The sequence below is a fragment of the Onychomys torridus genome, chromosome 12 (assembly GCF_903995425.1).
Source record: "Onychomys torridus chromosome 12, mOncTor1.1, whole genome shotgun sequence".
Taxonomy (NCBI): Eukaryota; Metazoa; Chordata; class Mammalia; order Rodentia; family Cricetidae; genus Onychomys; species Onychomys torridus.
In genome coordinates this window covers 64,590,268-64,612,853 of record NC_050454.1, presented here as the reverse complement: position 1 = coordinate 64,612,853, position 22,586 = coordinate 64,590,268, and the positions used below count along the sequence as shown (strand labels likewise).

At 43.8% G+C, this 22,586-nt stretch overlaps 2 protein-coding genes across 4 annotated transcripts in view; one reads left to right on the top strand and one right to left on the bottom strand.

Annotated features, from left to right (window-relative positions):
- Usp16 (ubiquitin specific peptidase 16) overlaps positions 1-7,596 on the bottom strand; it is a 34,961-nt gene extending 27,365 nt beyond the window's left edge. Inside the window, exons 1-2 of one of the 3 annotated variants that reach the window (XM_036203189.1) lie at positions 7,449-7,596; positions 3,796-3,897 (exon numbers count right to left, since the gene is read on the bottom strand). In XM_036203189.1, coding sequence (XP_036059082.1) covers positions 3,796-3,856 — 61 coding nt within the window. In that variant the 5' untranslated portion in view covers positions 3,857-3,897; positions 7,449-7,596. Of the gene's footprint in view, positions 1-3,795; positions 3,898-7,258; positions 7,395-7,448 lie in introns of those variants that run through there. The other 2 variants (XM_036203190.1, XM_036203191.1) reach the window with 2 other exon arrangements.
- Positions 7,597-13,566: 5,970 nt separating this feature from the next.
- Rwdd2b (RWD domain containing 2B) lies at positions 13,567-20,846 on the top strand. The gene is made up of 5 exons (XM_036203363.1): positions 13,567-13,772; positions 18,211-18,437; positions 18,526-18,593; positions 18,717-19,079; positions 20,205-20,846. Exons 2-5 carry the CDS (start codon positions 18,231-18,233, stop codon positions 20,437-20,439), a joined length of 873 nt encoding a protein of 290 aa, XP_036059256.1. The 5' UTR covers positions 13,567-13,772; positions 18,211-18,230; the 3' UTR covers positions 20,440-20,846.
- Positions 20,847-22,586: the final 1,740 nt, after the last annotated feature.

The window sequence follows — 22,586 nt, the reverse complement described above, 5'->3', positions numbered from 1 at the left end:
TCCTTATGACTGCACAGCAAGCACTCTTAAGAGCCATCTCTCAAGGACAGAAATTTTGTTGTGATGTCCTAAATATAACCACATCTACAAAGTCATTTCCATTTATCTGTCTACTTCCATTAAGTAAGGCCTGTTCAACAGTTAACTCTGCAGCTTTCACACAATTGAGCCTGTATGATAATGAGTATTCAGAGACTGGTAATATCTGGGGGGTGGTCACCAACCTAAGATAGAGCACCTGTGTGGCCTGGACAGGTGTCTCCATGACAGGTAAGGTGACCTGCTGAAGTCCCACGCAACCTAAGTCAGAAGCTCATATTTTAGTAAAAGGGGGGTACCTGAAGGGCCCTGGTTCCATCTTGGGTAACTGCTGCCTTGCTGGCTGAACTTGACCTTGATATCCTCCCTATGCTAATTCCCTGCAAGATTCCACCTTCTTGAATGCTTAAGGGAAGTTCCTTGTCTGTGTATCCTGCATATTGGGCATTAACAACTTAGATGCAAGATTGTAAAACATCGGAAGCGAACTTCTATCCTCCGGGGTTCTCCCATTGTACTGTAAGCCTGTATTTAAGACCTCCTCCCTCCTTCAATAAACAGCATTCAGCATTCAAAAAAAATTTTTTTTTTAAAAAAAGGAAAAAAATTGTAATAAGGATGTTTAAGTGTAGCTCTCCATAATAAATGCTACTGGCAGGAATGTGGGGAATGACTCACTTTTCTTTAAGGGACTGGCCACCAGGAGTTTGGCCATGCTCCAGTGGACAACACAGATTGGAATTTTTAAAAATCTTTTTGGAGGGGAGGCCAGAAAGGTGGAGGCTAGACCTGGAAGGACTACAAGATGAGGGTGCATTATGTGAAATTCACAAATAATCAATAAAAATGTTTTTTTTTAAAAAAAAGTAAGGCCTGTTATCATATATCTATCATATATCTATTTTGTTAACCTTTGAAGGACAGGAAAAGAGGTTCTTCACTCATTCCATAACATACCCATTACAGGCCAGAGACTACGTTAGTTCCCAGAGAACCTAAATGTAACCAAGCCACACCTCTTCCTTCTTGGGCAGCTCATTCCATCAGGAACAGAAACTAAGGCAATGCCTACGAACTTCTCAAACCGACTATCTGACGCAGAAGGAAAGTCTAATGACACAAAAATTTCAAGAGGTAGATAAAACAAAGTACTAAAAGATATTTACAGTAATCAAAGTCTCTGATATTGATTAAACACATCCTATAAATTGTTTTATATATATATATTCATCTCATTTAATCCTCATAATTACCTAGAAGGAAGACACTACTATTCCTAATGACAATGAGAAAACTAAGTATGTAAGAGCAAATAACTACTAGAAGACTACACCAGAATTTGGAGTCGTCTTTTTACCTCATACCTTACACTGAAAACTGTCCTCAAATAGTGAAAGGCAACCAGACTGACGGTGTATACCTTTTAATTCCAGCATTGAGTTTAGGTCAGCCTAAACATGGAGTTCCAGGCCAGCAAAAACTATATAAAAAGACCCCATCTCAAATAAATAAATACATAAATAAATAGATGGATGGATGGATAGATGGATGGATGAATAAATAAATGTTAACTGAAAAGACTAATTGGCATGTAAAAATGTGTAAAAAAAAAAAAAAAAAAGAAAGAAAAGAAAAAGTGTGTGCTAACTCCCTAAATGACAGTGTCATACATTGTACTGCCAGATTTGAGACTGGAAGTCAGGTTAGGACAAGTCAATAAAGGGCTTTGGAATGAAGGGTTTGAGTTGTTTGATGGAAGCTAGAGCCTCAGAAACAAATCAAGTAGCACAACTAGCTTCCTGTCCAATGAACACACATCAAGAAGTTAACACAAACACAAATAAGGTTATGGAGAAAAACCACTGAAACCCAGGAAAGAAGCAGAGATTAGGGGGAGGAGAGAAGAACAATCCTTCAAAGCATCAAATAAGCAAAGAGTTTTTCAATTGATACTGTCCAAAACTGGCAAATGTTCAGGAAAATAGACACTTTATTATCCTACTAGGGACCATTGTTTTTTGTTGTTGTTGTTTTGTTTTGAGGGTTTCTCTGCAGCATTGGAGCCTATCCTGGAACTCACTCTGTAGCCCAAGCTGGCCTCGAACTCACAGAGATCCGCCTGCCTCTGCCTTCTGAGTGCTGGGATTAAAGGCATGCATCACCACCGCCCAGCAATGCTATTAGGGACCATTATTGTTCCACTGATAACACCAGAAGTTAAAAAGAATTCTACATTTGTAACAGTAAAGGAAAAGCTAAATGAATTATAACATATGCAGTCATGGTCCTTTATATCAATAAGACATCATGATGATAGCACATATGCCAGCAAAAAACCCATTAACAGAATATAATATTTTAAAAAGGTGAATATAGAAGGCAAATGACACATACAACAAATATTAAAATAGGGCCAGCCTGATGTGCAAGACTGATGTGCAGGAGAGAAGCTATTCCTGAAAGTTGTCCTCTGACCTCCACATTCATACTAGGCACAGAGGCACTAACCCTCCACACATACATACCATACACACATACAATAACAGTAAAATCTAAGTTGGGTTTGGTTGTGCGTGCATTAATCTTAGCACCTGGGAGGCAAAGGCAAGCAGACCTCAGTGAGTTCAAGACCAGTCAGAGCTACATAGTGAGACTGTGTCTTAAAAGAAATGGGCTGGAGAGATGGTTCAATGGTTAAGCTCAGTGGCTGCTCTTCTAGAAGAACTGTGGTTCCAATCCTAGCACCTACATGGTGGCTCACAAACATGTCTAATTCTAGCTTCCAAGGATCCAATACTTTCTTCTGACCTCCACAGGCACTCTCCAGATGTGGCACATAAAGCATACATGCAGTAAAAAGACCCATTCACATAAAACTAAATATTTAAAAAAATAAATAAATAGGGCTGGAAAGCAAGCTCAGTGGTTCAGAGTACCAGTTGCTCTTCCAAAGGACCTGGTTCCAATTCCAGCCCCTACATGGCACAACCACCACTATCTACAATTCCAGAGGCTCTGATACCCTCTTCTGGCCTTTACAAGCACTGCAATGCACATGGTGCACTGACATACAAGGGGGAAGTACATATAATAAAAATAATAAATAGTTAAACCCTGACTACATAACAATAGATACATAACTTACACATCGTCGACGGGACTGGAGAAACAATTCAGCAGTTAAGGGCAATGGCTATTCTTCTAAGAGGTCTGGGTTTGAGTCCTAGCACTTACATAGTGGCTCACAACCGTCTAATACAGGGGATATAATGCCCTCTTCTGGCCTCTGTGAGCACTACATGCACACATGCAGATATACATACAAGGAAAAGCACACAGTACTGTGGAATGTTCCTTTATACCCTGTGAATATGTGTCACTGTGATTGGGTTAATAAAGAAGCTGACTGGCCAATAGCTGGATAGGCAGAGATTAGGAGGGACTTATAGAAAAGAGAGAGTGTGAAGGAGAGGAGGACTCTCTCAGAATTGGGAGGAGACGTGGAGAAGAGATGAACTTGTCATATTGAAAAAAGGTTATTGAGTCACATGACAGTGCACAGATAAGAAATATGGGTTATTTTGAGTTAGCTACTAACAAGCCTGAGCTATTGGCTGAGCATTTATACTTAAGTCTCTGAATGGTTATTTGAGAGCGGCTGCAGAGACACAGAGATACTCCACTTACACAGTACACATAAAAATAAATTTAACAGAAAATTCATATCAGGCTTTAACAACAAATGGTAAAATATACCTGCAGATTCAGAGGAAGCCTTAACTGGAATACTTTTCCCCTTTGTTCGTTTCTTTCCCATGTTGGCACTTCATGGATTGTTCACTGACACAAAATTACAATCTAGAAAACAAGATTAACTCAGCTTGACTAAAAACAAAAAGATAAAATATGAAAGAAAAAAATGACTTGTATGGTTTAGAAGATAAAATTTAACTAAGCCACACTCAATGCTTTGCATGTCTACTGCACTTTACAACTCAGAAACACCACTGGGATATACCATCAAACTTTTAATAATAATTCTTATGTGCATAGAATACACAGTATCATCCTGTTTTTCAGATGACAAAGTTAGGGTTTTTTTTTTTTTTTTTTACAAATGTAAAGGTCAAGGGTCCCAATCTTTTTACACCTATTTTTTTTGTTTGTTTTTGTTTTTGTTTTTGTTTTTCAAGACAGGGTTTCTCTGTGTAGCTTTGCATCTTTCCTGGAACTCACTCTATAGTTCAGGCTGGCCTCAAATTCACAGAGATCCACCTGGCTCTGCCCCCCAAGTGCTGGTATTACAGGCATGTGTCACCAACACACGGCTACACCTATCTTGAAATGCTTCAATGTCTAACATTAAAAGATAGTCAACTCCTCACTACATAATTACTGTTCTGAAAATAATCCACTAACAGAGTTTGAAATTTTGCAAGATAATTTAAAAACAAACAAAATTATACAATTCTCTGTACTAGCCTGTCATCTGGGTATGAATGAGGATTGACTGCCTATTTACATTATGTCACCAACAAACCCAATTTGGAAGTTTATGGCTAATATAACTACACAATAATCTTTGCCTTTTTAGTTGAAATTTCAAAATTGGAAAATATTAAGAGTGTTAAAAAGAATTTACAAGTCTATCTTGAAATATTGATTTTTGAGCTGTATTTTATTAAGGCTAAAACTCAATGACAGATGCATATTAAACGTTTAGTTGCACAAATGGTAAGTAGTGTCTGCAGAAAACACTTGCATTTAATTCTTTCTTATAGGTGTTCTACCACTAAACTACAACCCAGCCCTACTTCCAGTTAATTCTAATCTTAGCTTTCATCACCATCCTGGCATAAAGTCTTAGAAATATTCCTTCAGCTCTTGATGAGATAGTGTTATTAAGGGTATTCAAGACATCTGTATAAGTGAAGTAATTATCTCGTTCAAGGAAAATCTTCATCCAGCTTATTGTCTCAGTGCTGGATACAAATCGAAGCCTTGTATATGCTGGGCAAAATGCTAGGCAACTACTGGACTAAGACAGTTACCCTTCCTTTACCAAGAATCATCTAAAATATTGGGAAAAAAAATTCTTTTTTGATGGGAGCTAAAGCTGTAGCTCAGTGTGTAGAATGATTGCCTACCATACACAAAGTTCTGGCTCAATCTTCAGCACCACACACACCAGGTATAGTGGAACACACCAGCAATCCTACCATTCAGAAGGCACAGGTAGGAATGTCAAGAATTCAAGGTCAGCCGGGTGGTGTGGCACCCGCCTTTACTCCCAGCACTTGGGAGGTAGAGGCAGGTGATCTCTATGAGTTTGAGGCTAGCCTGGTCTACAAAGAGAGTTCCAAGACAGCCAGAACTGTTATAGAGAGAAACCCCTGTCTCCAAAAAAAAGAATTCAAGGTTATTCTCAACTATTACATACTGAGCATGATGCTAGCCTGGGATATATTGAGACACTGCCATAAATATAAATAAATTGCTATATAAAATACAGTCCTCTTTAAAAAAAAAAAAAAGTATCCAAGTTCTCCTCTCCAATCTAACCCCCTCTAATATGTACTACATTAGTGCAACCTTCACCTTCAAATGTCATTTGTATCACACCACTTTAATGAACTCATTAAAAAGCCAAATGTCCAAGTTTATACTCTGGTACTTGTCTGGTACTTTTAATTTGGCTCCAATACACTAGCAATACTGACTCTCATACAATTAATGAATCCTAATTAGATAGTGCCCTTCCAAAACTATCATATCTGATTTTCACAAAAAAAATTTTTTTTTTTTTCAGAGCTGAGGACCGAACCCAGGGCCTTGCACTTGCTAGGCAAGCGCTCTACCACTGAGCTAAATCCCCAACCCCCACAATATTTTAAATGAGGATATTCACTAAAGGAAGAAATTCAGAAACAAAATGGTGACAGACCAAGGTAGCAAGAGATGCTACAATTCAGTTCTTTGGGTTCTGAGACCACAACTCCTTTTCCTTTCGACCAAGATTATCTCTTCAGTACTTCCTTGTCCCCATCACTTCAGTAACAGCTTTTAGAAAAAGGGAGGGGGCACAAGCCTTTAATCCCAGCACTCAGGAGGCAGAGGCAGGCGGATCTCTGAGTTTGCGGCCAGTCTGGTCTACAGAGCAAGTTCCAGGACAGGCTCCAAAGCTACAGAGAAACCCTGTCTTGAAAACAAAACAAAACAAAACGTGCATTATCCTTGTTCCTTTACTCGTTTCTCTACTACAGTTAATTGCTTTTCAAATATATAATCTGACCACGCTGTTTTTCTCTTTGCAATTTGAAATTTTAGGAGAAAGAACCGGTTCTGGGCAGCACTTCTGTTGCCTATAGCATTCGGTCAATATATAGTAGGTCCTCAAGAAAAACTTCCTGCGTTAATACATCATAGTATCTAAGCCTGGGCACGAAGGCACACACCTTTAATCACAGCACTCCTAAGGCAAAGCAGGCAGTTAGAAAGTTCCAGGCCAGCCAGAGCTACACAGCGAGGCTATCTCAAAAAACTAACAAAAAACAAAAACAAAAAAAAACTAAACAGACAACAAAACACGAATAGATCCTGAGACGAGAAGAACCTCCTCCTGGTGAAAAGGAAAAAGGTAGACAAACAATCGAGTCATGAGCCTACAGTTGTGAAAGCAGCACCAGAAAATCTGGTTTAAGGACTGCCTTTTCCTTTGAGTCAGCAAAGGAAAACTTGAGAGACAGTTTTTAATTACGGCAAGCAGTGGACCGGAGGAGTCGGTCGATGCTCCCGAAAGGAGCAACCGTAAAATTCTGACAGCTATGAGGACAACAGATGGGTCGTGGGGAAGGGTGCTAGAGAGCATTAGTCCTCCGTCGGACTATGACCGGGTGAGTTTCCAGATAAGAAGGGGCATCGTGGACCGATGACTCGCTCGCGACTGCATGCGGCACTGAAATCAGAACTACTCTCGTCCCCTCTGCCCTGCCGGCTCTTCCTCTGCCATCACAAGCGCGGCGGGGGAGGAAGCCTTGTCGGCCGGTCTCTCTAAAAACGTGGCTTGCAAGGGTGGGCAAACGCTGTCACCCACGGGTGACCGCGCCAGCCGCGCTCACAAACCACATGGTGTCACCGGGCGCTCGCCCGCACGCCCGCACGCACGCACGCCAGCCCTCACCCCCACCCCGGCCACCTTCCCGGCACCCGCCGGCCCTACCAACTGCTCGGTGACCGCGGGGCCGGCTGGGGACCCAGGGCCGCGGCGGCGGCGGCGGCCCCGCGAGTCACCGGCCGCCCCCGGGACTGACAGCACTCGCAGCCCAGGAGGCCGCGGCCCCGGCGGCCCGGGGAGCCGAGAGCGGCGGCGTGGCGGACGGGACGGGCGAGCGGCGACGACCAGTCCTCACCCGGGACGACGGCGCCCATAACTGCCTTCCGCGACGGGTCCGGAGCCGGCTGCCAGCTCCGCTTCCTCCTGGTGACGACGAGAGAGCTACACCGCCGAGCCAGTCACCTTTCACGAGAGGCAACTTCCGGAACGCGGCATTGTGGGAAAGGGCTCGGCCCAGGGGAGCGTTTCCGACGCCCCCGGATCCGCGCGCGTGCGCGGACGGCTGCCTGTCAAGGTGGTGGGGCTGAGGTTGCTATGGAGTTGTTTAAAGCCGCTGTAGGGAGTGGGGGTCGGGCGGTGGTCTGCGGCTCGGAAGGTCCTGCACGGTTACCTCTCTTAAATACGTTACTTCTGCGGGATGGCCAAGAGCAACGTGCAAACGCCTCTCGTTTCCCCTTAATTCTGTCCCATGCACTTCTAAAATTGAGCTTGTAAATTGCCTTGAAATCGCCTTTCCGCGCCTTGTCCAGATAAAAATAGGTAAGCGGCAACAGTAATTCTCTTTTAAAATTGTATTTTCCGGGCGTAATGGCGCACGCCTTTAATCCCAGCACTGGGGAGGCAAAGGCAAACGGATTTCGAGGCAAACGGAGTTCGAGGTCAACCTGGTCCACAGAGGAAGAGGGTTCCAGGACAGGCAGGACTACACAGAGAAACCCTGCCTTGAAAAACAAAGAAAATAGGGCCTGGAGAGATGGCTCAGAGGTTAAGGGCACCGACTCTTCTTCCAGAGGTCCTGAGTTCAATTCCCAGCAACCACATGGTGCCTCACAACCATCTGTAATGAGATCTGGTGGCCTCTTCTGTATACATAATAAATAAATAAATCTTAAAAAAAAAAAAAGAAATAAAGTAATAATAGGTAAATACATAAGTTGTGTTCATTTTGAGTATGACTGCCTGTCTGCCAGTCCAAGGACAACTTTCTAGAGTTGGTGCTAGCTACGCTACTGTGTAACCCCCAGGGTGACTTCAGGCTTGGTGGCAAACACCTTTTCCCTACTAAGCCATCTCTTGAGGCTTACGAGTGAATTTCATCATCATCATCATTTTTTTTTTTTGGATACAAGACATTTCTAAGAAGCCAGGACAGTCCCCAGACTTAATGATCCTTCCTAACTCAGCCTTCACCTTGCTGTATCATAAACCAAAATAAGGAATTAAAAGAATATGTTGCAGTATAAACTATTCTGAATATTTACTGTTCGCTGATGAAAAAATAGTAAGTTTGCACTTTATACCAAGCCTCTGTAACACGAATTAAACAGACCTCAAAAGAGACCATAATCACTGAGAAAATTACATGTGGACATCAGTAGCAAAACAGGAGAAGTAAGCAGTACAATAAAATAACAGTTGATTGTGCTCGCAAGGGGGCGAGGTAAAGAAACCACTGAAACTGCTGATCCATTAGGGGGAAGGTTTTTATTGTGAATAAAGGAGAGAAAATATTCCAAGGCATCTGGAAGAGCCTAGAGTAGACAGAAAAAGTAGGCTGGACATGGACAGGGCTAGGGAATCTGGAGAATAGGAGAGAAAGTGAAGACAGCTTCTTGAGGTCCTTTTTACAGGAGAGATAAGATGTTCACAGGGAGGCTGGAGCGATGGCTCAGAGGTTAAGAGCACCGACTGCTCTTCCAGAGGTCCTGAGTTCAATTCCCAGTTACCACATGGTGGTTCACAACCACCTGTAATGAGATCTGGTGCCCTCTTCTGGCCTGCCAGGACACATGCAGACAGAACACTGTATAATAAATAAATAAATCTTTTTTTTAAAAAGTGTAAATAGAAATATAAATAAATGTAAAGCAATATACTGAAAGAAAAATTTGCTTACTGTTTGGTTTGAACCATGTTAAGTTCTAGATCTCACCAAATGTGTGTTACAGACAGTTGTGAGCTGCCATGCTAGTGCTCTTAACTGCTAAGTCACCTTTCCAGCCCTGTGACAAATAATCTGTGACAAAGCTGGCATGATAAAATATTTGCAATGGTTCCTGGTGTATAAACTGACAACACGACCACTCCATGATATAGTTAAGGAAAAGATTTTTTTAACTGTAGCTTTAAGAGAGAGAACAGTCCACGGCATCTGGAAGAGTCCAGAGCAGAGAGGGAAAGTAGACTGAACATGGCCAGGGCTGTCTTTGAGTTCAGGGAGAATCATGGACTTTGTGGACTTTAAAATGTGTAACTAAGGGGGCCTGAAGGCCAGCATGAGCTTTGATAAGCTAAGAGGCAGCACAGGCAGCCATCTGTCCTTCTGCCAGAGGGGAACCAGCTTCACAGGTTCCTGAGGAATGCTGGCTTTTGTCTAACCACTAGAAATAGTCAAAATTAAGATCATTTCTGAATGAGCTCATTTCTGCCTCTTGGAGTTTAGGGAATTGGAGTTTCCTTTGGAGCTTACACCTAGATCAATTTTTTAATACTATCTATTAATCCCAAAGATTTGAGGAGAAAGACCACTGACCCATTTTTATTTATGTATACAGGCTGCCTCCCCCCCTAAAGTGGGGTTTGAGATTCAGCATTGATGTGAGGGAGACAAAGTCTTTATAGCTCAGGGGTAGGGAGCTTCCAAATGGGGGATCTGGCAGGCCAACTGGTGGGGTTACAAAAGCAGAATGTAAGCATAACAAGTTAGTCATAACAACTTCCTGAAACAAACACTTGTTTGCAAGGTGGTCCATAATGATAGGCAGTCATAACCATTCGGTTAGACCCGCCAGCTTGCCCCTGCATGGTCTAGAAAGCCCCATCTCTCTCTCTCTCTCTCTCTCTCTCTCTCTCTCTCTCTCTCTCTCTCTCTCCCTCTTTCCCTCCCTCCCTCTTGCTCTCGATCTCCCTCTCTCTCTCCACACCCCACCTGCTCAGAGAGTCTCTGAGCAAAGGGAAGGCACCAGAAAGCCCAGTTCCTCATTCCTGGTGGCTGTTGCAGCCTCCTCTCCTGAAGTTGCCTGCCATTCAAGTTCCCACCAAACCATTCAGCTTTTGACTGTACTTGGGCAAGAACCCAGCTGTGGCAGACACATCATCACCCCTCACCTACAACCTATAAGATCTCCCTGCTTTAGTCTGTGTGTGTGCAGGACTTCTCTGGCCTCAATCTCTGGGACTGGAGAACTCACCCAGGAGTTGCTGTGTTCAATATACCTGTTATGCTTTTTCAATTCAGCTTGATCTGGCTTACTGCACCAGCAGAGAAACTTATTATGGGGAGGGCGAAAACCTAGTAACAAGGTAGTCATAGGTTATTGTGGAATAATCTTTTTGTACACTGTGAAGATGGGTCACTCAAATTGGTTTAATAAAAAGCTGAACACCAATAGCTAGGCAGGATTTCCAGGCACAGAGGATACTGGGAAGAAGGGTGGAGATGCCAGGAAATACAGAAGAAGCAGCATGGGTAGTACAGAGTAAAGGTAACTGCCACATAAAAGAACTTAGATTAAAAGATATGTTAATTTAAGTTATAAGAGCTAGGAAGAAACACGCCTAAGCTTTCAGCCGAGCTTTCATAATTAATAATATGTCTCTATGTCATTATTGGGGAGCTGATAGTCCCAGTGAAAAAGTATGACTACAATAGGTAGTCAAAATAACCTTTTCAAACAAAGGTAGGTTTGCAAGATGGTTTGAAACAAAGATATGGTTGTCCTTCCCTGGAACAGGCAGTACAGAACCCTTTGTAGTTAAGATTACAGGTGGGGCATAGCACAATCCTTGAGAAACAGAGGTTTAATCATAAACAGGAATGAGCCTAGTTTGTCTTTACTGTAAGATATCTTAGTCCTAAGATAGAGGCAGGCTGGTTCATCATATCATTTCAAACTAGCAACTTTTTTGCCATAGAGAAATCTGCTTTGCAGGAAGCAGAACAGCATTTCATACTGGATAGCAAGCAGTTGCATCTTTAAACGTGGGACAACCCAAAATGCAATCAGACATTGCTAAGTGTGGGGTGGGGTGGGAAGTATACTACTGCAATTCCTCTCTCACAACTGCTCTACTCCAAAACTTCCATCTGAAAAAGCTGGAGGAAAACGTCATTGTCCAACTGAACTGGCAAAAACACAAAACATCCAAGATGGAGCTAGCGAGCTGCTTTGAAGCATTATCTTTGAGGTTTTTGTTGTTGTCCTGAAAGGTAGCAGTGACATCTACCATCAATGAATGGCAAATGTTTACAAGCCATTTCTAAAATGAAAAAAAGATAAAAGTGTGTTGCATATAGTTGGATAAGGAAGTTTTGTTGTTGTTGTTGTTTTGTTTTGTTTTGTTTGGTTTGGTTTACTGAGACAGGATATCTCTGTGTAGTTTGGTGCCTGCCCTGGATCTCACTCTGTAGACCAGACTGGCCTGGAACTCACAGAGATCCACTTGGCTCTGCCTCCAGAGTTCTGGGATTAAAGGCGTGTGCCACCACCGTCTAGTGGAAGAAAAATCTTTTTAAAAAAATATGTTCATGGGGTTGGGGATTTAGCTCAGTGATAGAGCGCTTGCCTAGCAAGTACTGGGCTGGGCTTTAATTCTCTACACACACACACACATACACACACACACACACACACACACACACACACACACTCCCCTCTGGCCCCTACATAACTCAGCCATTTTGGCTATGCCAGTCTCTTGACCCAGACTGCTCTTCTTGGTTGGCCTCTCCTGTCCTCTCTTCCCTCCCCCTCCTCTCATGGCCCTGCTCAGAGTCATGTTCACTCTGGACTCTCCCAGATATTTCTGCCTCTGGCTATGCTCTCCCTTTTTTCCATAATGAACCTTCTCCACCATACGTAGGAGCAGTCAAGTTCCTCCTTTTTTTATTTTTTCATCCACTTCCCAGCTTGGTTACAAGCCAGGGCGGTCAACATCAATCCACATGCAGATGTCTCTAATGCCGTACTGCTTGATGGTTCTGAGACAAGAATCGCCACAAATGGGAAGGTTCTAAAAACCTAGAATTTGTAGTTATCGACATCACTGCCCAATTCACCTCTAGACACATGGGCACAGATTAAAAATCGCTCCAGCAGACCTACGTTGGCTCCATTAAACACTGCCTGCAGAGCTCCTGCAGTAAGGACAAAAGCAAGCTTCCCATTTTCATATGATTAACAAGTCCACTGGAAGAGACATCAAATGTGGTTCCTAGCAAATACTATAAAACATGTGTTTAGAACAAGGAATTCAAAACTTTTTAACTCCCCCACTTTGTAAGACTTTTATGCAATGTCTTACACTCCTCCACCCACCCAGTTAAACCTTTGTTTACGCAAAAGGCCAACTGCTCTATTTGATTGAGAAGTGTGACCCTTTCCCTTCTTCCATTTTCTATGTGCCAACTGTTTTCAGACTAGCTGAATTAAGACTATGAAGTAGGACCCTAATCAATGGGACAGTCACCATCTAAGTTAGAATAAAAACCAAAAGCACTTCTTGTCTTGTCTGTGTTTTTCTTCCGAGAGCGCTCTCTTGATCAAGAGTAAAGTTTGCCTTGTCTAGGAAGGTCAGTTGGCGTGGTAGTCTCTATTTCCTTGAGACCCTGAACTGTTTTCTTACACTTATTTGGAAAGGAGTTGTTAAACAAGAATAAGAAAACAGACTATGTCAGAGTTTTGCTTCTAACATAGTTAAACTTCAACTACTGACCGCTTTTATAAGCCTGGAATTTCCCTTTTCTGGAAAATCAGACATCTCTTGAGACTGCCACCCATATCCCCGTAGTTCACACCAAATTCTGTTTGCTAAAGAGACAACGTTCTAACTAGAAACCTGCAGCCGTGGCTTCTGTAAAATTTGATTAGCTTCAGAGAAAATCTCGTTGGAGTAGGCACGGGTGACGTATAGAAAAGATGACAATACCGCCTACCCTATATAAGCTATTGCATGTTTCTGCTCTTGACTCTTGGGAGTTAGGTAAAGTCGTGGCTCCGGCTGACAAAGATGTGTTTCGGAGCTTGCTGGCTGACATTCCTTGCTGGTCCTGTAGCACTCCCACAGCCCCAGCGCCCGGGAGGACAATGGGTCCGGGATGGAGAAGTATTAAGAATAAAAACCCGGACCAGGAAGCACTTGGAGGGTCCACCTGAAGGGTCAAAGTATCCCTTTGCAGCTCCAGACATCAAGCCCCGTCCTAAGCAAGAAACGACGAACTTCCTGCTTCCGGGACTCGCGTCTTCACGCGCAGGCGCCTGCCCGCAGAGCGCTAGCCGGCTTCCCTGGGGAAGGGTTCAAAGATCGCACCGTTCTCTTTAGTCTCTCTTCTGCGGGGGAGACCTGAGCTGTGGACGCATCCAGTCCCCGGGTGTCGGCAGTGCGGTAGTCTCGGCTCTGGGTGAGTGTGGCATTATGGATGCTCATGGTACGCGGAACTAAGAGCATCTCCCCACGGAGGGGCTCGAACGGGAGGCCGAGGAAGCGGCACTTCCGCCCACTGGTCAGACCCGACCTCAGTGGTTCCTGGCCCCGCCCACAGTCCGCGGCTGCCCAGTCCGATGTCACTGAGCCTGCGTGCGCCACCGCTGTGTTCACACGCGGGGACCTGAGCTTCGGTCTGGAGCCTTAAATAACCCCACCAGGGGCGTGGTGGCGCTCCCAGCAGTCGGGAGGCAAAGGAGTCGGGTCTCTGAATTCTAGGCTACCCTGGTCTACAAAACGAGTTCTAGGCTAGCCAGGGAGACACTTTCTCGAAACAGCATCCCCATTGAGGAAATTCACATTTCATCTACCTTTTCACAGCAATCATACTTAAAACTTAAGTTTTGAGCCAGAAACTTCTTTTAAGATCTCTCTCTCTCTAACTGGGGCAGGGAAGAAAATCTTGGCGAAAATGATTTGTCAAATAACTGATTAGCGACTTCAGTCCTGCAGCTGTCCGTGCATGGATTTCTCCATGCTACACTTACTTGTTACTTCTGTTTACTTCCAAAACCCCAGACTGACCAGGGCCTTTCAGTTACACAAGGCTTTAAGGGTTGATGACTTGTTTGTCTCCCCATAATCGAATACCTGGCTGTCTACTGGATATCTCTACTGAATAGATGTATTAATAGATACTCTTACTAAATGTGTAAAAAAGTGTCACACCCCCATAGCTAAATAAACGATGAATCCATCCTTCCAGAAGCTTAAACTTTCAGGTCATTCTTACATAGCTCTTACGTAATTCATCATCAAATCCTGTTGGTTCTACTCTAGTATTTCTAGAACCTGGCCGGCACTCGTGTTGACCACAACTACCCTGATTCAAGCCCCCATTCTCCTCCGTAGGAGTGGGTAGGGAGGCCTTCATGAGTAAGATTCCTGAAGGGCCCTTCCGTGCCAGCCAATCCTCTTTGACTCTGTCACCAAGTCACTTTTAAATTAGTCAGTTAGTCTAACATCGTTTTCTGAACATGTTACGTTCCTTGCCTAGAAAGGGGGATTTATTAGATTGGCTCACACAGTAGGGTCCAGGTAGTCCAACAATGACTCTCAACTGGAGGGGATGAGAATCCCCTAGTTGCTCAGTCTACAAGGCTTTCTCTGTCTCACCGTGCCAGTCTGGTGCTAGAGAAGGCCTGAAAGCCAAAGAAGCTGCCTCCATAACCCGCAAAAGAAGGCCGCAGGAACAGGTTGGATGAGTTGCCAGCGAGGGCAAGCAGACCAAGAACAGTTTCCTCCTTTCCTATCTGTGTCTTGGGGCTGTCACCAAAAGGTGTCTCCCACATTTAGGGTGGAATTTACTACTTAAAAATAGACCGATCGAGAAATCCCCTTACGGAATTGCCCAGCAGCTTGCATTCTCGTTGATTCCAGGCAGATATAGTCAAGTTGATGACAACCAAGACTACCACAGGTGGCTTTGCCTCACAAGCCTGCATTGTCTCACATCCCTCAGCCCACTACTGCTCACTATCCTTGCTGTCTTTCTTCACCACGCTATTCACTGAGCACAGCAAAACTTGTTTTTAATGTCAAGATCTCCTCCCACTAGATTAAAGCTCTGGAACAACAGGGATATTTGTTGTTGTTATTGTTACTTTTAGACATCATTCTATTCTTAGTGTCAAGTACAATGCCTGGCACACACGAGTGTTTGCGAAGCATTTGTTGAACTAATGAAGAGTGACAATCATGGCAGCCACTCAAATAACACTTTACTGACAGCAGTTATTTAGTGTGTTTATTTTATTTTACTTTTTTTTTTTTTTGAGCTGAGGATCGAACCCAGGGCCTTGCGCTGGCCAGGCAAGCGCTCTAACACTGAGCTAAATCCCCAACCCTTATTGTACTTTTGGCACAGAATCTCACTCTGTAGACCAGGCTGGCCTCAGACTCACTGAGATCACCCTGCCTCTGCCTGGGATTAAAGGCGTGGGCCACTCCACCTGGCAATCCACCCATCCTTTTCAGCATTGGCCACACATTCTTACTACTTATTCACAGCAGCCACGTTGTTCCCACTTTAGACATGGGAACTACCTCACTTGCATGTCTGAAGGTATGTAAGTTAGAAGTGGAAGTCTTCTCTCAAGTTAGCTATTCGGTACATTCCTTTTCTGACTTTTCTCAAGCATTTGTGATCACGTACCAAAAATAGCATTGCACCGGGCCCCCTGGTTTTGATCCCAAAACTCTGTAAAATAGTAACAACTAATAATTAAAATAATAATACTTTGTGGTTTTAATCCAAGCTCTGTAAAACAGTATCAACTAATAATTAAAATAATAATACTTTGTTGTTCTCTTTTCTGTTTTAAGGTAGCCATTTTATGAACATTAGTAACAATGTATATTTTAATGACTTTGTAACATTTGTTTACATATATATTTATTAAAGTACTTTTTTTCTTAAGTTCCTTCCCTCCTTCCTTCTTTCTTTCCTCCTCCACCTCTTCTTTTTTTTTTTTTTTAAACTATGTAACCCTAGCTGACCTGGTAGACTCTGTGTAGACCAGACTGACCTTGAACTCACAGAGACCCTCCTGCCCTTGCCTCCTGAGTGTCTGCCTCCCGAGCCCTGGGATTAGAGGCACACACCACCATGCCTGGCCAGCATCTTTAGTTTTCTGATATGAAGTATCAAAACTCTGCCATGGATGCAGGAGTTAGATAAGGGAGGAAACCACAGATAGAGGGCGGTATCTTCATAATTTAACTTTGTGCTAGTTTCAGCTCTCTACACTTGTGCTTTTCAGACATTAAAAGGGGTTGTCTGAGCTATGGGAGGAGTCACCCCCCTCCAACATTCTTTCACCCTTTATTGTTTACTTTTTTGACAAAGGGTCTCTGTGCCCCGGGTTGGCTTTGAACTTGCAGTTTTTCTAGCTTCCTGAATGCTGGGATTGCAGGCATGAGCTAACACACCCGGCTCTTCTGCTTAAAGACCAATAAATGGGGATAGAGAGATGGCTCAGATGTTAATTAAGAACACTGGTCAGTCTTCCAGAGGATCCAGGTTCGATCCCAGCGTCCACATGGTGGCCCCAACTCCAGTTCCAGGGGCTCCCACACCCTCTTCTCACCTGTACAGGCACCAGGCATGTCCACGGTACTCAGACATACAGACAGACAAAACACCTATGTGTATAAAATAAAGTTGCAAAGGACTAGTAAACACGAATGCTTACTTGAAGGAAAGACAAATAACTTGCTCTCTTATTTAGTTCATCTTAAGTTCCTGAGTAGCTGGTCACAGCCACTCCTCTGGCTGTATCCTCTGGCTTTTTGACGATGTCCTTTGTTTTCTTCAACGAGACTGGCCACTGTTGTAACTAGAAATGTCAGATCTACTATCTAGATATAGAATAATTTACTGCATAGATTTTTATGAATTTCAATGGGTTGTCTCTTACTTAATAAAAAAAAAATTGTATGTGTGTTGAATGCCATATGTCTGCAGGTTCTCATGGCGGGCATAGGATTCCCAGGGACTGGAGTTACAAGCCATTGCGAGTCCTGTAGCAGTGCCTCATAGTTTTGGTCTTTAGCATATAGTGTATTGTTGCACGCATCCTTATAATGGAGTCTAAGTGGTCTTATAATAAAAACCCGGAGCCAGATATCAGGGTGAAAGCTAAAAGATCAGAGAAACAGAGCAAGTCACGGCCACCACCTCTTACCTCACTAACTCCTCAGCCTGAAAGAGCTCGATTTCCTGTCTCCTCCCACCTTATTCCTTTCTCTGCCCAACCATATCACTTCCTGTTTCAACCTTCCTAGTGCTGGGATGAAAGGTGTGTGCCACCTCTGCCTGACCTCTGTGGCTAGCTCTGTCCCCTGATCTTCAGGCAAGCTTTATTTCCTAGATTATAAACAATATATCACAAAAATAGGTGTATGCTGGACTCAGAGACATCTGGCCACCTTATCTAATGGTTGCAATGTTTGGGATGTCAGGTACTTCCCCATCCCTGGGTGGATCCCTGGGTGGATCCCTGGGTGGATCCCTGGGTGGATCCCTGGGTGGTGTCAGCTTAAGGCTTTTCCTGGATCTGGGTGTTACCTGCCAGTAAGCCTGTCACACAGACGTTGTGTCTAGGCCTCTAAGCCTGTCATGGCAGCTGTGTGGTCAAGTTGTTTTGGGGCCCCTCCACAAGTGGAATAATAACATATATGTGGAAGTAGAATTTCATATATTAGAATATAGTTTATGGAAGAGGAAAAGACTTTGGCTAATTTCTTTCCCTTTTATGAAGGAATTAAGTATCCTTTAGGAAATGTCCATTGGCTCTATTGAATTCTCCTAAGCCTGTATATATAAATCCTTTCTCTTACCCATAACTCCTTAGGAACCTACCGATGTCTCAGAATGGTTGAGCTGGAACAGGCAGAGGCCCAGCTCTCCGAGTTGGACCTCCTGGCCAGTATGTTCCCAGGTGAGAACGAGCTCCTAGTGAACGACCAACTGGCACTAGCAGAGCTGAAACACTGTGTTGAGAAGAGGACAATGGAGGAGCGCTCATCACAAGTGTACTTTACAATCAACATGAACCTGGACTTGTCTGAGGAAGCAATGGTAATCCTGTTCTGTTTGGGAAAGAATTAGAGCATGCCAAGACTTAAAAAAACAATGCTGATAGCATTTTTTCCCCTTCTCTTCTCAGGTGATGTTTTCTCTGTCCTGCATTTTCCCCTTTAAGTACCCTACAGTCCTGCCTGAAATTACTGTCAGGTATGTTACAGACCGTGTCCACCGCGCATGTCAAAACTAATGTGAGAATCGAAGTCATTCTTGGCATCTGTTTTGTTTGCCGAGAAAATTGACTTATTTTTCCCTCCATGTATCTTCCGTCAGATCAGTATCACTGAGTAGATCCCAGCAGACTCAGCTGAACATGGATCTGGTAGCATACCTGCAGAAGAACTGTCTTGGAGATGTCTGTATACTGAATGCCACAGAGTGGGTCAGAGATCATGCCTCTGACTACGTCAACAGAGATGCCTCTTCTTCCTCCGCCAAGGAAAGCCCAGCCCAGCCCCTGGATCTCACTCTCACGAGGCTCTGGATCTATAGCCATCACATCTACAACAAATGCAAAAGAAAAAGCATCCTAGAGTGGGCAAAGGAACTGTCCCTGTCTGGCTTCAGCATGCCTGGGAAACCTGGTGTGGTTTGTGTCGAAGGCCCACAGAGTGCTTGCGAAGAGTTCTGGTCAAGGTGCACTTTCACCTATAATAGATACCATGTCGATAATTATAATTTGAAAGAAGATGCTAGAGTTGTAGAAATAAGTATGTCCTGGGGGTGGGGGGTGGGGAGATATCTTCATGGGGACTCAGTCTCAAGTGGATGCTAAGGCAGAAGTCACATATAGTTGGAATTATTCCCCTTACCTACCACAATGCACACTCTGAAAATACATGTTGAATAAATTAAACCCCTCCCCTGATGCTGTCTAGGACCTATCAGTGTCCATGAATCTGCTTTTTTTCTTATCTAATGAATATAATAAACTTTCACCTATGTTGTTAGGATTCTTCTTGAAGATTAGGATAGAGACTAGTCTTGTTTCTCTACTTAGTTTCTTAAGCAATTTTAAAAGCCAGAAATTCCTACAATTCTAAAATATGCGTAACAGTGTCTGAATTTGTAGTTCAGTTGGTAGAGTGCTTGCCTGGCGTGCCCAAGGCCTTGGGTTCTTGGCAACATGTACACCAGGCTCAGAGGCGTGGTCACACATCTTGGCCCTTTGAAGGTAGAAATGAGAGAACCCAGAGTTCAGTATCACCTGAGGCTGTATATCAAGATAGAGGCCAGCCTGAGAGTCACATGATCCTCTCACAAAATAAATAATTAAATGTTAAAAATCACAACCAAGCCAGGCAGCGGTGGCACACACCTGTAATCCCAGCACTCGGGAGGTAGAGGCAGGTGGATCTCTGTGAGTTCGAGGTCAGCCTGGTCTACAGAGCTAGTCCAGGACAGGCTCCAAAGCTACAGAGAAACCCTGTCTCAAAAACAAACAAACAAACAAACAATCAAAAAAACACAACCAAATTCTAATAGAAACTGCTTAGCTGTTCTTTATCATTTTGTTGTAGTTTGTTTGGTTTGTTTTTCAGACAGGGACTCACTAAATGGCCTTGGCTAGTGTGGAACACAGTATGTAGACCAGGCTGGTCTTCAGTTCACAGAGTTCTGCATTCTGCCTCCCAAGTGCTGGGCAGGGTTGGATACATGTACCACCACTGCCAACTCCGAGAAGCGTGTCTTATAAATTCTGGTCTCAGTGCTGTAGAAAATATATTTAAAAATTTTGTACTTTGAAAACCTATTTTTCAGACTCAGAAAATTAAACTGGAAGAGAATTTTAATTCGCCATCGAGAAGACATTCCTTTTGATAGTACAAAGGAGGAAATGGAAAAACAACGGATATTTTCCACTTTTGAAGAAAAGGTCTTCAGTGTCCACGGAGCCAGAGGAAACCACATGGACTTTGGTCAGCTGTATCAGTTCTTAAATGCCAGGGGCTGTGGGGATGTTTTCCAGATGTTCTTTGGGGTGGAAGGACAGTGAGGACTGAGCAGAGGGGTGGTCGGATGTTCCTCCTTTGATTGTTTCTTCCCATTCTTGCCTGGATTTTCGTTTTAGTTCCATTCTAGAAAGTTACAGGGTTGGGGGCATGAGAAGACAATTAGCATTGTTGAAATGCATCTGTTAAAACATGCCATGACTGAAAAAAGAACTGAATTTCAAATTACCAACTTTACATTACCAACAGAGAAGGCTGGAGAAATGGGGCGGAGATTCAGAGCCTGTATTGCTGTCACTGAGGACCTAAGTTCAGTTCCCAGCACCCATGGCAGGCAGCTCATAATCACCTATAACTCAGAACTTAAGGGTGTCTGATGGCCTCTGCCCTCCGAGAGGGTGCATGCACAAACAGAGGGCGTCAGATCTCCTGGAGCTGGAGTTACAGGAAGTTGTGAGTTGCCCAATGTGGGTACTGGGCACCAAACTTGAGTCCTCAACAAGAGCAAGGCATACTTGTAACCACTGAGCCATCTCTCCAACCTGTTGGAAACTTTTGACATGAGCTGGCCACGATGGCACACGCTTGTAATCCCAGCACGAGGAAAGAGGATCAGGAGTTCAAGGCTACCTTGGGCTACATAAGGCTCTGTCTTAAAACCCAAAACCAAAGTTATTCATAGAAACTTGAAAGACAAATTATTTGTAAAGGTAATTTTGGTGGTTCAACTTGCTAGACATTTCCAACACCCTTCTGCCTTTATTGAAGAACCTGGGAAAGCTGTCTGCTCTTGGCCTCTCTTGCAGCTATATCAGGTTGTATGTTGCAGCTGCAGGATTTCTGGGGAGGAATTTGCTTCTCTTTTGGCCATGAATCCTGAAGCAATGGCAGGATGGTCCAAGACAACTATAGAGATGCCAGTCCTACTTGTCATGTGCGGACCCAACACTAATCCTCGGTGATCTTCAGACCTTTGAAGTGATGACTTTTTAAAGTCTCTGTGTTTGTTAGCAGCAGCCAAAAGTTAATCTGTCAGACTTTTTTTTCAAAGCTTTGGCTTTGAAACTATAATATACAAACAGTAAACTTTCCTCAGCAGTGTTTATGGTTCAATTCTTTTTCTTTCATTATTAAGATATTTTTTAGTTCATTTTACATACCAACCACAGATCCCCTCTCTTCCCTCCTCCCACTCCCTCCCCCAGCCTTCCCCCTGAACCCACTTCCCATTCCTTCCTCCAAAAAGGTAAGGCCTCCCTTGGGGAGTCAGCAAAGTCTGGTACATCAGTTGAGGCAGGTCCAAGCCCCTCCCCCTGCATCAAGGGTGTCCCACCATAGGTAGTGGGCTCCAAAAAGCCCTCTCATGCACCAAGGATGGATCCTGATTCTACTGTCAGGGGTCCCTTAAGCAGGCCAAGCTGCACAACTGTCTCGCTTTTGCAGAGGGCCTAGTCCAGTCCCATGGAGCCTCCACAGCTGTTGGTCTAAAGTTATGAGCTCCCACTAGCTTGGTTCGATTGTCTCTGTAGATTTCCCCGTCATGATCTTGATGCCCCTTGCTTATAGAATCCCTCTTCCCTCTCATCGACTATATTCCTGGAGCTCAGCCAGCCTGGTGCTTGGCTGTGGATCTCTGCATCTGTTTCCATCAGTTACTGGATGAAGGCTCTATGATGACAGGGTATTCACCAATCTGATTATATGGTTCATTTCTAATTCTGTGGTCTTAGACTTGGCACCTACTTGTGCTCACTTCACTGAAGACTGAGGCATGATCAGAGCTCACATGCTTTTTTTGTTGCATTTCTTTGATTTTTTTTAAAGACATGGCCTCAGTGGCTGGCTTGGATCTTACTGTTCTATCAGGCTGTTACCATACAGCAAGACCAACTGTCTTAGGGTTTCTGTTGCTATGAAGAGACACCATGACCCCAGCAACTCATAAAGGAAAACATTTAACTGGAACTGGCTTACAGTTTCAGAGGTTTAGTCCATTATTATCATGGCAGGACATGGCAGTCTGCAGGCAGACGTGGTGCTGGAGAAGGAGCTGAGGGTTCTTCTACATCTTAAGTGGCAGGCAGAAGAAAAAGAGACTGACATACTGGGCCATGCTGGCAGTAGCTTGAGTATATATGAGACCTAAAAACCTGCTCCCACAATGACACACTTCCTCCAACAAGGCCACACC